This window comes from Hyla sarda, chromosome 3 (assembly GCF_029499605.1).
Source record: "Hyla sarda isolate aHylSar1 chromosome 3, aHylSar1.hap1, whole genome shotgun sequence".
NCBI lineage: Eukaryota > Metazoa > Chordata > Amphibia > Anura > Hylidae > Hyla > Hyla sarda.
The window spans coordinates 234,216,075-234,231,867 of record NC_079191.1 but is presented as its reverse complement, the minus strand read 5'-3'; the positions used below and the strand labels follow the sequence as shown (position 1 = coordinate 234,231,867).

General features: G+C 47.6%; 1 protein-coding gene across 1 annotated transcript in view; it reads right to left on the bottom strand.

Annotated features, from left to right (window-relative positions):
• The window catches only part of CRYBG1 (crystallin beta-gamma domain containing 1), a 321,531-nt gene extending 309,765 nt beyond the window's left edge, over positions 1-11,766 (bottom strand). Inside the window, exon 1 of the mRNA XM_056566226.1 lies at positions 10,906-11,766. Coding sequence (XP_056422201.1) covers positions 10,906-11,192 — 287 coding nt within the window. The 5' untranslated portion in view covers positions 11,193-11,766. The remainder of the gene's footprint in view (positions 1-10,905) is intronic.
• Positions 11,767-15,793: the final 4,027 nt, after the last annotated feature.

Here is a 15,793-nt window from a genome sequence, read left to right as displayed (position 1 = left end):
GACTTCGCGGATGTTTTCTGCAAAAAACAAGCTGAGACTCTACCTCCTCACAGGCCTTATGATTGCCCTATCGACCTCCTCCCGGGTACTACTCCACCCCGGGGCAGAATTTATCCTCTCTCTGCCCCAGAGACTCTTGCCATGTCCGAATACGTCCAGGAGAATCTAAAAAAGGGCTTTATCCGTAAATCCTCCTCTCCTGCCGGAGCCGGATTTTTCTTTGTGTCCAAAAAAGATGGCTCCCTACGTCCTTGCATTGACTACCGCGGTCTTAATAAAATCACGGTTAAGAACCGCTACCCCTTACCCCTCATCTCTGAACTCTTTGATCGCCTCCAAGGTGCCCACATCTTCACTAAATTGGACTTAAGAGGCGCCTATAACCTCATCCGCATCAGAGAGGGGGACGAGTGGAAAACGGCTTTTAACACCAGAGATGGACACTTTGAGTATCTGGTCATGCCCTTTGGACTGTGCAATGCCCCTGCCGTCTTCCAAGACTTTGTCAATGAAATTTTTCGTGATCTGTTATACTCCTGTGTTGTGGTATATCTGGACGATATCCTAATTTTTTCTGCCAATCTAGAAGAACACCGCCAGCATGTCCGTATGGTTCTTCAGAGACTTCGTGACAACCAACTCTATGCCAAAATTGAGAAATGTCTGTTTGAATGCCAATCTCTTCCTTTTCTAGGATATTTGGTCTCTGGCCAGGGACTACAGATGGATCCAGACAAACTCTCTGCCGTCTTAAATTGGCCACGCCCCTCCGGACTCCGTGCTATCCAACGCTTTTTGGGGTTCGCCAATTATTACAGGCAATTTATTCCACATTTTTCTACCATTGTGGCTCCTATCGTGGCTTTAACCAAGAAAAATGCTGATCCCAAGTCCTGGCCTCCTCAAGCAGAAGACTCCTTTAAACGACTCAAGTCTGCCTTTTCTTCGGCTCCCGTGCTCTCCAGACCTGACCCTTCCAAACCCTTCCTATTGGAGGTTGATGCCTCCTCAGTAGGAGCTGGAGCTGTTCTTCTACAAAAAAATCCTTCCGGGCATGCTGTCACTTGTGGTTTTTTCTCTAGGACCTTCTCTCCAGCGGAGAGGAACTACTCCATCGGGGATCGAGAGCTTCTAGCCATTAAATTAGCACTTGAGGAATGGAGGCATCTGCTGGAGGGATCAAGATTTCCTGTTATTATCTACACCGACCACAAGAACCTCTCCTACCTCCAGTCGGCCCAACGGCTGAATCCTCGCCAGGCCCGGTGGTCTCTGTTCTTTGCCCGATTTAATTTTGAGATTCACTTTCGTCCTGCCGATAAGAACATTAGGGCCGATGCTCTCTCTCGTTCCTCGGATGCCTCAGAAGTTGATCTCCCTCCGCAACACATCATTCCACCTGACTGCCTGATCTCCACTTCTCCTGCCTCCATCAGGCAGACTCCTCCAGGAAAGACCTTTGTTTCTCCACGCCAACGCCTCGGAATCCTCAAATGGGGTCACTCCTCCCATCTCGCAGGTCATGCGGGCATCAAGAAATCTGTGCAACTCATCTCCCGCTTCTATTGGTGGCCGACTCTGGAGACGGATGTTGGGGACTTTGTGCGAGCCTGCACTATCTGTGCCCGGGATAAGACTCCTCGCCAGAAGCCCGCTGGTTTTCTTCATCCTCTGCCTGTCCCCGAACAGCCTTGGTCTCTGATTGGTATGGATTTTATTACTGATTTACCCCCTTCCCGTGGCAACACCGTTATTTGGGTGGTCGTTGATCGATTCTCCAAAATGGCACATTTCATCCCTCTTCCTGGTCTTCCTTCTGCGCCTCAGTTGGCTAAACAATTTTTTGTACACATTTTTCGTCTTCACGGGTTGCCTACGCAGATTGTCTCGGATAGAGGGGTCCAATTCGTGTCTAAATTCTGGAGGGCTCTCTGTAAACAACTCAAGATTAAATTAAATTTTTCCTCTGCATATCATCCCCAGTCCAATGGACAAGTAGAAAGAATTAACCAGATCCTGGGTGATTATTTGCGACATTTTGTTTCCTCCCGCCAGGATGACTGGGCAGATCTCCTTCCATGGGCCGAATTTTCGTATAACTTCAGGGTCTCTGAATCTTCCTCCAAATCCCCATTTTTCGTGGTGTACGGCCGTCACCCTCTTCCCCCCCTCCCTACCCCCTTGCCCTCTGGTCTGCCCGCTGTGGATGAAATTTCTCGTGACCTTTCCATTATATGGAGAGAGACCCAAAATTCTCTCTTACAGGCTTCTTCACGCATGAAGAGGTTCGCGGATAAGAAAAGAAGAGCTCCCCCCGTTTTTTCCCCTGGAGACAAGGTATGGCTCTCCGCTAAATATGTCCGCTTCCGTGTCCCTAGCTACAAGTTGGGACCACGCTATCTTGGTCCTTTCAAAATTTTGTGTCAAATTAATCCTGTCTCTTATAAACTTCTTCTTCCTCCTTCTCTTCGTATCCCTAATGCCTTTCACGTCTCTCTTCTCAAACCACTCATCCTCAACCGTTTTTCTCCCAAATCTGTTCCTCCCACTCCTGTTTCCGGCTCCTCGGACGTCTTCTCGGTCAAGGAAATTTTGGCTGCCAAAAAGGTCAGAGGGAAAAATTTTTTTTTAGTAGACTGGGAGGGTTGTGGTCCTGAAGAGAGATCCTGGGAACCTGAGGACAACATCCTTGACAAAAGTCTGCTCCTCAGGTTCTCAGGCTCCAAGAAGAGGGGGAGACCCAAGGGGGGGGGTACTGTTACGCCGAGCGCTCCGGGTCCCCGCTCCTCCCCGGAGCGCTCGCTTCACTCCCTCCGCTGCAGCGCTCCGGTCACGTCCTCTGACCCGGGGCGCTGCGATCCTGCTGCCAGCCGGGATGCGATTCGCGATGCGGGTAGCGCCCGCTCGCGATGCGCACCCCGGCTCCCCTACCTGACTCGCTCCCCGTCTGTTCTGTCCCGGCGCGCGCGGCCCCGCTCCCTAGGGCGCGCGCGCGCCGGGTCTCTGCGATTTAAAGGGCCACTGCGCCGCTGATTGGCGCAGTGGTTCCAATTAGGGTTTTCACCTGTGCACTTCCCTATATTACCTCACTTCCCTTGCACTCCCTTGCCGGATCTTGTTGCCTTAGTGCCAGTGAAAGCGTTCCTTGTGTGTTCCTTGCCTGTGTTTCCAGACCTTCTGCCGTTGCCCCTGACTACGATCCTTGCTGCCTGCCCCGACCTTCTGCTACGTCCGACCTTGCTTCTGCCTACTCCCTTGTACCGCGCCTATCTTCAGCAGCCAGAGAGGTGAGCCGTTGCTAGTGGATACGACCTGGTCACTACCGCCGCAGCAAGACCATCCCGCTTTGCGGCGGGCTCTGGTGAAAACCAGTAGTGGCTTAGAACCGGTCCACTAGCACGGTCCACGCCAATCCCTCTCTGGCACAGAGGGTCCACTACCTGCCAGCCGGCATCGTGACAATTTGCTTATTTGCCCAACAATAAGTGACTTTTTTACACTAGTTTTCTGATGAAAGTATTGATACATTTCCCTCTCAGTCTCTACCACAGCCTATAGTTGATCAAGTCTGCAGCAGATTATGGCAAGGATTAGGCCAGTTGTCATCCAAAGAGACTATTCCTTGTCATTTCCATCAGAAATAAGTAAACTTGTTTGCTGTGGGAGAAATGTCCCAATGCATACGAATGAGGTTGTGGAAAAACCCATTTAAATAGATGAGCTGTGTAATATCACTGGATTTTACATGGATTATGTGTTGAAATCCATGTCAGCTCCTGAACATCCCATAAAGCTCCTGGCTGACTGCCTTAATATTCACCCACACAGTACCTATATGGTGGTGTCCTTGTAGATATTGTTCACGATAATGTACAATAGTTCTGATCAAATAATAGTGCCAGAATAGTAACATTATTCTCACATGGTGTTGTTCCTGCCTATATGGTAACACCAACCTAAAGAATGTGCCAGGGTCAGAAACAATTGAATCCATACATGACTTGCAACTACTACTAAACATTGTGTTACTCCTCCCTATTTGATAACACCGACCTAAAAAAGGTACCAGTGTCGGGGACACAATAGTGTGGAAGACCCCTATTAATACCTGGATTATTTTGACTTGTCAGATGTCACAAATGTCAAATTAATTTTCTATCATAAAGGCAACAGTTATCGATGACTTGCTTAGCTCACTTAGCCCATAGGGGTTCTAAGAGTGACAATTGGTGAGGCTTTGACCAGTCTATAGTTAGCTTTAGCTCAGTTAGCATACAATTAGCTTTATATGTTCCTTATGATCAGTAGTAGTGTCCCATTATGAATGATATAGTTACCATGGCTGAGAGTAAAAATTTTTGCTTAAAGGGGTACTCCGCTTCTAGACATCTTATCCCCAGCAGAGGGACCCCCGCGATCAGACATCTTATCCTTTGGATAGGGGATAAGATGTCTAAGGGCGGAGTACCCCTTTCATGCATAAAACGTGTATCAGGTACTGAAGAGTTTTGCAAATGTATTTATCTGCATTGCACTCAAATTGTTGCATACACTGAGGTCTTGCCTAGTTTCAAGGGTTAAAATGTCTTGCATATACTGTACACAGTTGAATGGTGCTTTGGTCAAATGCCACTCATAGCCAATGCCTGTGGGAGAAAGCCCCTAGTCCAATGTATCTATCTAAGTAGAAGAAGAGGACCTAAACCCATTAGAACCAGCTGAGGCCTAGCTGTTGCCAGAGCCACATGTCTCACAGCTCAGCTCCTGCTGGAAAGATAAGCAAAGAAGCCAAGACCTGTCCTTGGTCAGAGTAACATATCCTAGCCCTGCACTTGCTGTGAGTTCCAGTCAGCCAGCAAACTGTACATTTCCTAACCCCTGCTATTGCTAGACATAACTGTACCTAGGTCACATGTCTTACCTAGGTCTAAAATCAAGTCCCTACTCCTGCTCGTCCAACTGTCCATGCTGAAAGGATATTGTTCTACAACTTTTCACTCTCTGAGAACTTTGTCTTTGCAAGAGAGAAAAACACTGAACAAAGGCCTCTCTGAAATACACTGATTACTTCATTGACCTACATCAGGTCATTGCTGCCTGTCTGCCAAGTCAGGAAGACTTCCCTGCATGTGCCTTTCCTTGAGTCACAGAAGCAACCAAAGAGTCAAGCCAAGTCTACATTTTGCACTTTGATGATCTATTCACACGTACAGTATTCTGTGCAGATTTAACGCGCAGATTTGATGCACAGGATTTTCTGCTGCAGATTTCAATGTAAACTGAACACAGCTTGAAATCCTCTGCGCAGAATACTGTATGTGTGAATAGACCCTGAACAACAGTGAACTAACCTGAGAACTTAAAGGAGTAGTCCAATATAGAAAAATGTATCCCCTATCCAAAAGATAGGGTATAAGTATTAGAATGCATGGGGCTCGACCACTGGAACCCCCGCAATCTCCTGCCCAGCGCCCTGGCTCTCCTCCTGCACGGAGCTGTGTCGACCACCGCGCACAAAGCAGTTGTCGACAAGCCCCCTCCATGTATCTCTATGGGAGAGTCAGAGACACCCGAGTACAGCATTTCAGCTCTCTCATAGAGATGATGGGAGGGTGTGTGCCGACCACCACTCCATGCAGGATACATTTTTCTAAGATGGATAACCCCTTTAATTACTAGTGAACATTAACATCTGCATGAATCATTTTACATATAGTTGCTAAAGAATCACATAAAGGTTGCTAAATTTGGTAAACTGCTTAAAACAAACTTATTAAGGAGATAGGGGGCGATTTATCAAAACCTGTCCAGAGGAAAAGTTGCCCAGTTGCCCATAGCAACCAATCAGCTTGCTTCTTTCATTTTTAACAAGGCCTCTGCAAAATGAAAGAAGCGATCTGATTGGTTGCTATAGGCAACTTTTCCTTTGCACAGATTTTGATAAATCTCCCCCATAGTGACCAAATATAATTGCTAATGACTCCAAAGCAGTAACATTTAAAGCTGTACCAAAGCCACTGTATTATATTGGGTTTCCACAAAAGTTCGTTATTTCACAGAATTCTAGTATGCAGAGGTCTCATTCCCGCACTTTGCATAAGGGAACAGCTTCATTGACAAAAGGTGTGGGTGGGGTTGAAGGGGTGGGGGGTGGTAAGGGTTACATAGCAAACATCAAACTGGAACCCTTGTCATAGTGCTGGGTTTGTTTTCCCCTCAAAGACCTTTCTATGAACTAAGGTGATTGGAAATTGGCCCAAACAATGGTAACCATGGAGTCCTGCAGAGACACCTACCACCCAGAAAAAAGGGAATCAGAACAAGCTGAATCCCCCCCCGACTCTATCCAAGGGCCCCATAGGAGCTACATAGTCTACTAGTTGATATGAATGTCTGTCATTTTTTTCATTGCTTAGTTATGATGTTTGATCATGTGTGTTCTTTTTAGCCTCCATCTGTTGCCCTTGAGTATCCTAGCATGAATAAGATAGACATAGTAGAACACCCTTTAAAGGGGTAATCCGGCCCTAAGACATTATATCCCCTATCCAAAGGATAGGGGATAAGATGTCTGACTGCGGGGGTCCCCACAATCTTGCATTCGGCACCCACCTCTTTGAGCTGCACGCTGTCACGATGCCGGCTGGCAGGAGGTGGATCCTCTGTGCCAGAGAGGGATTGGCGAGGACCGCGCTAGTGGACCGGTTCTAAGCCACTACAGGTTTTCACCAGAGCCCGCCGCAAAGCGGGATGGTCTTGCTGCGGCGGTAGTGACCAGGTCGTATCCACTAGCAACGGCTCACCTCTCTGACTGCTGAAGATACTGAAGATAGGCGAGGTACAAGGGAGTAGGCAGAAGCAAGGTCGGACGTAGCAGAAGGTCGAGGCAGGCAGCAAGGATCGTAGTCAGGGGCAACGGCAGGAGGTCAGGAACACGGGCTAGGAACAGACAAGGGAACGCTTTCACTAGGCACTAAGGCAACAAGATCCGGCAAGGGAGTGCAGGGGAAGTGAGGTAATATAGGGAAGTACACAGGTGATCACACTAATTGGTGATTGGGAAGATTGGGCCAGGCACCAACATTGGTGCACTGGCCCTTTAAATTGCAGAGACCCGGCGCGCGCGCGCCCAAGGGAGCGGGGCCGCGCGCGCCGGGACAGGACCGACGGAGAGCGAGTCAGGTACGGGGACCGGGGTGCGCATCGCGAGCGGGCGCCACCCGCATCGCGAATCGCATCCCGGCTGGAGGCGGTACCGCAGCGCACCCGGTCAGTGGATCTGACCGGGGCGCTGCAGCAACGAGGATGAGGCGAGCGCTCCGGGGAGGAACGGGGACCCGGAGCGCTCGGCGTAACAGTACCCCCCCCCTTGGGTCTCCCCCTCTTCTTGGGGCCAAAGAACCTGAGGAAAAAAAAGTCAATTTTTCCGTGATGAGGTCCGATGCACATTAGGAGGGGTTCTGTGCGGAAACGCATGAGACAGTCCAATCTTTTATTGTTAATACAATAGATGTAGAGGGGTCTGGCGAGACTGGTCACAGGGACGTAGAACCTGTTGATAAGAGAGGCCAAAAAAAATTTTCCTGCAGATCCGGAATCCAAGGAGACCATAGTAGAGAAGGAGAAGGTAGAGGCAGATATCCGCACAGGCACAGTAAGGCGTGGAGAAGCAGAGTTGAGATCAAGAACTGTGTCACCTTTGTGCGGAGTCAGCGTACGTCTTTCCAGGCGGGGAGGACGGATAGGACAATCCTTCAGGAAGTGTTCGGTACCGGCATAGTACAGGCAAAGATTCTCCATGCGGCGTCGTGTCCTCTCTTGAGGTGTCAAGCGAGACCGGTCAACTTGCATAGCCTCCGCGGCGGGAAGCACAGGAACGGATTGCAGAGGACCAGAGGAGAGAGGAGCCGGGGAGAAAAAACGCCTCGTGCGAACAAAGTCCATATCCAGGCGGAGCTCCAGACGCCATCCGGAAGAACGCATGTCAATGCGAGTGGCAAGATGAATGAGTTCATGCAGGTTAGGAGGAGTCTCTCGTGCGGCCAGAACATCTTTAATGTTGCTGGATAGGCCTTTTTTAAAGGTCGCGCAGAGAATCTCACTATTCCAGGACAACTCGGAAGCAAGAGCACGGAACTGAATGGCGTACTCGCCAACGGAAGAAACACCCTGGGCCAGGTTCAGCAGGGCAGTCTTGGCAGAAGAAGCTCGGGCAGGCTCCTCGAAGACACCACGGACCTCAGCGAAGAAGGACTGGACTGTGGCTGTGGCAGAATCATTGCGGTCCCCATCAAACTTGTCCGGCAGGGACAAGCAGGGGTTAAGAACGGCCGGTTGCTGCGGAGGAGTTGCAGGAGCCGGCGGAGGAGATGGTTGTTGCAGCTGTAGCTGTGACTGAAGTTGCTGTATCTGCGGCAGCAGCTGCTGTGACTGAAGTTGCTGTATCTGCGGCAGCAGCTGCTGTAACTGTGACTGAAGACGCTGTGTCTCGGAGATCAAGTATGCCAGCTGTTGATCTCGTTGGGCGATCTTTACGCCAAATTTGTCCGGCAGGGACAAGCAGGGGTTAGGAAGGACCGGTTGCTGCGGGGGAGTTGCAGGAGCCGGCGGAGGAGATGGTAGTTGCAGCTGTAGCTGTTGCTGTATCTGCGGCTGCAGCTGCTGTATCTGTGACTGAATACGCAGTGCCTCGGAGGTCAAGTATGCCAGCTGTTGATCTCGTTGGGCAATCCGTTGGGCTTGCTGGGCAATCTGTTGGGCTTGCTGGGCAATCACCGTGGTGAGGTCGGCGACAACTGGCAGAGGAACTTCAGCGGAATCCATGGCCGGATCTACTGTCACGATGCCGGCTGGCAGGAGGTGGATCCTCTGTGCCAGAGAGGGATTGGCGAGGACCGCGCTAGTGGACCGGTTCTAAGCCACTACAGGTTTTCACCAGAGCCCGCCGCAAAGCGGGATGGTCTTGCTGCGGCGGTAGTGACCAGGTCGTATCCACTAGCAACGGCTCACCTCTCTGACTGCTGAAGATACTGAAGATAGGCGAGGTACAAGGGAGTAGGCAGAAGCAAGGTCGGACGTAGCAGAAGGTCGAGGCAGGCAGCAAGGATCATAGTCAGGGGCAACGGCAGGAGGTCAGGAACACGGGCTAGGAACAGACAAGGGAACGCTTTCACTAGGCACTAAGGCAACAAGATCCGGCAAGGGAGTGCAGGGGAAGTGAGGTAATATAGGGAAGTACACAGGTGATCACACTAATTGGTGATTGGGAAGATTGGGCCAGGCACCAACATTGGTGCACTGGCCCTTTAAATTGCAGAGACCCGGCGCGCGCGCGCCCTAGGGAGCGGGGCCGCGCGCGCCGGGACAGGACCGACGGAGAGCGAGTCAGGTACGGGGACCGGGGTGCGCATCGCGAGCGGGCGCCACCCGCATCGCGAATCGCATCCCGGCTGGAGGCGGTACCGCAGCGCACCCGGTCAGTGGATCTGACCGGGGCGCTGCAGCAACGAGGATGAGGCGAGCGCTCCGGGGAGGAACGGGGACCCGGAGCGCTCGGCGTAACACACGCCGCGCTGCCAGCTCACAAACTGCCGGGTGCCGACCAAGGGGCCGGAGTATCGTGACGTCACGACTCTGCCCCATGTGATGTCACGCCCCGCCCCCGCTATGCAAGTCTATGGGAGGGGGCGTGACGGCCCCAGTGGTGGGACCCCCACGGTCAGACATCTTATCCCCTATCCTTTGGATATGGGATAAGATGTCTTAGAGCCGGAGTACCCCTTTAACCCAAAAGGTCACATGAAACACTCATAGTAACAGGAGAGGAATGTTTAGTTCTACTTGGGCACAGAACTGCATATGACAGGGCAGCATTATGATGAAATAGAAAACTAGCATAAAGCTCCTGTCAACCTAAGCAGTCAAGATGTAATGTACATACAGATTAGGGGCTGAACCTTCAATAAGGACCATAAAAGAATGTAAGGTTTATTATGTTATACGAACATTCCTTAAATTCAGTACCTATAATAACCGATACTGATCAGAATGATTCATGTTAAAATACCATACTAATATAAGAAAACACATTGAGCTGTTAAATATTTTCTATAATGCGGCAGGTAACCTATAATTGAAGATATAAGAAGAAGCCGGCTTTATCTAATGTCTGTATTTACCTGTAGCACATCCATTGTTTAGCTTGTATACACTTTGTTTATATTCAAAACAACAGTGAATGGCACACATTACGTTTCCTTAAACTCATTCATTGGCATACCAATTACAGAGCTTAGCTTCACAACACTACTTCCGAAATGTGCCAGTATGCCAAGAAAACACTGTATACCAGTTATACAGTCAAGACGAGGCATGGAAAGAAGCCTGTTGTCTAACACAGTGCGACCAATTCAAGCTGTCAGGTCACACATTGCTTCACCAGCCTTTTATTCTGAATCTGCCACTGTTTGCATATTGGCAGTCACTGCCTTTACCAAACAGTCTCAATCATAACACCCATGTCTACAAAGTTGGCACAATGTTAAGGGGCAGGACTTGTTTGGTGAAATTGTCACATGCCCTCAAAATATATCTTGGCCAATACACTGTAGTATTATATTGTGAAAGTCATTTGAGAAAACTCCAAGATTTGACAACAATTTTAGTCTCGTAACCAGCAAGAAGAAAGCAATTTTTACAACATACCAAAATTAATTTATGTATATCATTGTTTTTATGAAGCAGTCGCCATGAACATGGGGTCACAAAGCTTTTGTGTGCACAGATACTAACAACTACAGACACAATATCAATCTACACCACAAGAAGTCATTACGTTATACGATTTTGCCATTACAGGTGCACAGTATGAATAAAACATGCTTTTGCCTGATGCTAGGTACTTACCTGTCACTAAAGGCGGGAGAGGAAGGAGGGGTTATACTCAGAGTATTACGACTTTTCTTTTTGTGCCTCCAGCTACCGAATGGTTTTTTCTTTGTGTCCATATTTGCATCCCCATGTGAAATGAGCTCCTCGGATGCAGATGGCTCCTTCAGAATGGCTTCATCCCCAGACCGGGGCAGTTCTTCCTTTGTCTGGACCTCATCACCTCCTTTCTCGGAATCTGCGGATTTGCTCTTAAAGAACTTTCCCAGTCTACGAAAGCTATTGCTCTTCTTTTCCTTCTCCATTGGGGCTACTGATACTGGACAAGTAGGCTATATGGTTCAACAAGGAGACAGTTACGACAGCTACTTTAAAGAATAGGGGGATAAGCTCCGAATGTGCCAAGCAGCGCGTTATTATAATACAACAGGTAGGCTGACAGGCAGTTGTAATTCAGTAACAGGTATGACTTATTCCAGGACCAGTAGGAAAGAGCGTCCACAATGTAGGAATACTTGAGTGTTAAACACAAGTTGCAAGTACCCAGAATATATAGTGTGTCTACAGATGTTCAGCGCCATGCAGCCAGCAGGTAAATGCCATGACCCTACCTGTTGCACCTATAAACAAGTGTCCAGCTGTATCCTAAGACAGCGCAGTTGTTCTGGACATTTCTTCTGCTATGTATCCATGCTGTCAGGAGCTAAATCCGGTGATGAGCTGCGGACAGGTTCTCTTCAGCTCTGCTGTGTTGTGTTCTATACATAAGTGTTTGTGCTGTGCACTTGGGGAGGCACAAGGCATGTGTGATCAGCTGCTCTGCACAGAGGAGGAGTCACCCTGGAGGCTCAGGTTACCAGGCTCTTCACCCTGTCATCAGCCATCCGAAGGAATGGGAGGTGTACAATAGCAGTGACTATGCAGCAACTGACTAGTATTGCTGCTGGACCTGTATAGTCATCACGCTGCACTGTATAGGTGACAAAGATGCTGGTGGAATGTCAGGTCTGTCATATTGCATTTCGCCTGACCTGTATACCAATAAATCTTTATGATTTAGAGTAAAAGTTTATTTTTTTTTAACAGTCTTATGTAAATACATTTTATAATGAAAACTTATACAAGTCTGTCAAATAAATTGGTATCAATTTCTTTAGAGGATACACTTACAAAACAATAAAATTGATTCAAGTATCTACGTAAAGCAGTGGTCTCAAACTGTGACCCTCCCGATGTTGCAAAACTTCAACTCCCAGCATGCCCGGACAGCCGTTGGCTGTCCGGGCATGCTGGGAGTTGAAGTTTTGCAACATCTGGAAGGCCACAGTTTGAGACTACTGATGTAAAGGCTCTCTTAACTGGTTATACCCATGCCCGGTATGATCGCCATGTCCCAGATCGACGCTCGTTTATCAAGCTTTTTACATTTCACAATGATTGTTCAGCCAGAGCCACACAAGCTATCACTGTAAGGTTCAAGTGGCCATTTACTTCCATAATTGTCAGCCACACATGTGTGGTGGCGGGGTGTGTGGCGCAGGGCAGATGTTGATACCATAGGGTCAGATGGCATTACACCTTGTATCCGTGACGCCAGGGCATGGTTTAGCCTATAACCTTGGTATACTGCTGGATCCTGGGCTAGGCACGGGGGCAATAAAGACTCCGACGCTAAGTTATGGACAACGGTAGCTTTACTGAGGGTAGACAGTTAGTAAAGTCTATACAGTGCAGCCGGGGCCCAAGGAGGTGACCAGTGACGCAGAGACCTTAAGGGCTTGCTGGAACTTGTAGTAGGACTGGACAATTGAATGCAGACCACGCTGACTTGACAGATGATAGGGACTGACTTGACTCTTAAAGCTGTAACTTTAGCTTACTTGAATTGATGGTGGCTGCAGGACTTGACTTTGAGGTCTCCAACACTCTGGACACACACACTAGGCACGACTGCACTGGACCTCAGCAGCAAGAGCTAAGAGAGAGAAGCTAGCTCCACCCAGGGCTTATATAAGGGAGACTAACAGGGAGCCCATAGGTCACTCTTGGGATCACCTGGTCACTGGTACCTCCTGGGGAACAATCACATGACATATCACATGGTAAACATGACAAAAACTATACAAATTTGGTATTGTTGTAATCAGGCCGACCTAAAGTATCAAAATAACATGTTAGCTGACCACAAGGTTAATGGCGTAGAAAAGAAAAACACTAAATTAGCAAAATTATCTTTTACTATTACAATTTCACTTCACCAATATATATATTTTTTGTTTCGGAGCATATGTTATGGAAAAATGAAAAGGTATCATTATAGTAGTTAGTTATGGCTATTGTAGGGCGAGGAGGAAAAAAACGAGAGTGTAAACGCGAAAATTGGTCCGGACAAGTGGATCGTCATGAGGGACAAGTAGACTTTGCTCTGTTTTATTCCCGTGGACAAGTAGTTTTTAATACATTTCCACACTCCTGAGGTAACACTGATGTTTAACAGTAAATCTCATCTATAAAACAAAATGTCCTATTAACCCCTTAATGACGCAGGACGTATATTTACGTCCTGCGCCGGCTCCCGCGATATGAAGCGGGATCGCGCCGCGATCCCGCATCATATCGCGTGGGTCCCGGCGCTAATCAACGGCCGGGACCCGCGGCTAATACCACACATCGCCGATCGCAGCGATGTGCGGTATTAACCCTTTAGAAGCGGCGGTCAAAGCTGACCGCCGCTTCTAAAGTGAAACTGAAAGTATCCCGGCTGCTCAGTCGGGCTGTTCGGGACCGCCGCGGTGAAATCGCGGCGTCCCGAACAGCTGATCGGACACCGGGAGGGCTCTTACCTGCCTCCTCGGTGTCCGATCGACGAATGACTGCTCCGTGCCTGAGATCCAGGCAGGAGCAGTCAAGCGCCGATAATGCTGATCACAGGCGTGTTAATACACGCCTGTGATCAGGATGAGAGATCAGTGTGTGCAGTGTTATAGGTCCCTATGGGACCTATAACACTGCAAAAAAAAAAAGTTAAAAAAAAGTGTTAATAAAGGTCATTTAACCCCTTCCCTAATAAAAGTTTGAATCACCCCCCTTTTCCCATAAAAAAAATAAAACAGTGTAAAAAAAAAATAAAATAAACATATGTGGTATCGCCGCGTGCGTAAATGTCCGAACTATAAAAATATATCATTAATTAAGCCGTACGGTCAATGGCGTACGCGCAAAAAAATTCCAAAGTCCAAAAAAGCGTATTTTGGTAACTTTTTATAACATTAAAAAATGAATAAAAAGTGATCAAAAAGTCATATCAAAACAAAAATCATACCAATAAAAACTTCAGATCATGGCACAAAAAATGAGTCCTCATACCGCCCCGTACGTGGAAAAATAAAAAAGTTATAGGGGTCAGAAGATGACATTTTTAAACGTAAAAATTTTCCTGCATGTAGTTATGATTTTTTCCAGAAGTGCGACAAAATCAAACCTATATAAGTAGGGTATCATTTTAACCGTATGGACCTACAGAATAATGATAAGGTGTAATTTTTACCGAAATATGCACTGCGTAGAAACGGAAGCCCCCAAAAGTTACAAAATGGCGTTTTTTCTTCGATTTTGTCACACAATGATTTTTTTTTCCGTTTCGCCGTGCATTTTTGGGTAAAATGACTAATGTCACTGCAAAGTAGAATTGGCGACGCAAAATATAAGCCATAATATGGATTTTTAGGTGGAAAATTGAAAGGGTTATGATTTTTAAAAGGTAAGGAGGAAAAAACGAAAGTGCAAAAATGGAAAAACCCTGAGTCCTTAAGGGGTTAAATATCACTTCATCCTAGTCCCTAAGGCAAAATTTTAAGAATTTAGGTAAGTGTACTGTAATGTTATCATATACCAGTTTTAGCTCAAGTGGGAATTATGACTGAATAGTAACAGTAGTTATTCTTTTAGAGAATGATAAATCATAATTCATACAGTACACAAACAAATCACTACTATTACAGCAATAGTCATATTCAAATAGAATTGGTTTAATTTTAAACTACAATAGATATTACTTGGATATTCTGAAAGCATTACTCTGTAAAGGATACTAAGCACATGGGAGGGGATTTATTAAGCAATTCTTGACAGTTTAATGTTTTTGAGAAGTCACAAACTATTATGTATACCATATGTGCACTATAATTTTCAACTTTTCTTGCCACTCTTGTCAAGGAAAGTGGATGGGTTAAATAGGAGGAAATATGGCTGACAACGTAACAACACATTTATTGGTATTATTTCTGACAGTAAATGGTTTAAATTACAGAACACATTTCTACCTGTTCATAACATTTTATTTTCTGTCCATCTGTAGGACAGCCCAGGTTGTGTCATAAATTAATAATAATGTGCCTCTTAATACACATGATGCATTTTAGTCCAACACACATTAGTTTGACTTTAGTCTTGAAGGAAATCTGCAGCCATAGACACTGTCACGATTCGGCTTACGGGTTGTGGATCCGCTGTGTCAGCGAGGGATTGGCGTGGACCGTGCTAGTGGACCGGTTCTAAGAGGCTACTGGTTTTCACCAGAGCCCGCCGCAAAGCGGGATGGTCTTGCTGCGGCAGTAGCAACCAGGTCGTATCCACTAGCAACGGCTCAACCTCGCTGACTGCTGAGAAGGCGTGGGACAGAAGGACTAGGCAGAGGCAAGGTCAGACGTAGCAGAAGGTCGGGGGCAGGCGGCAAGGTTCGTAGTCAGGATGGATAGCAGAAGTTCAGGTACACAGGCTTTGGACACACTAAACGCTTTCACTGGCACAAGGCAACAAGATCCGGCAAGGGAGTGCAAGGGAGGAGATCAGATATAGCCAGGGAGCAGGTGGGAGCCAATTAAGCTAATTGGGCCAGGCACCAATC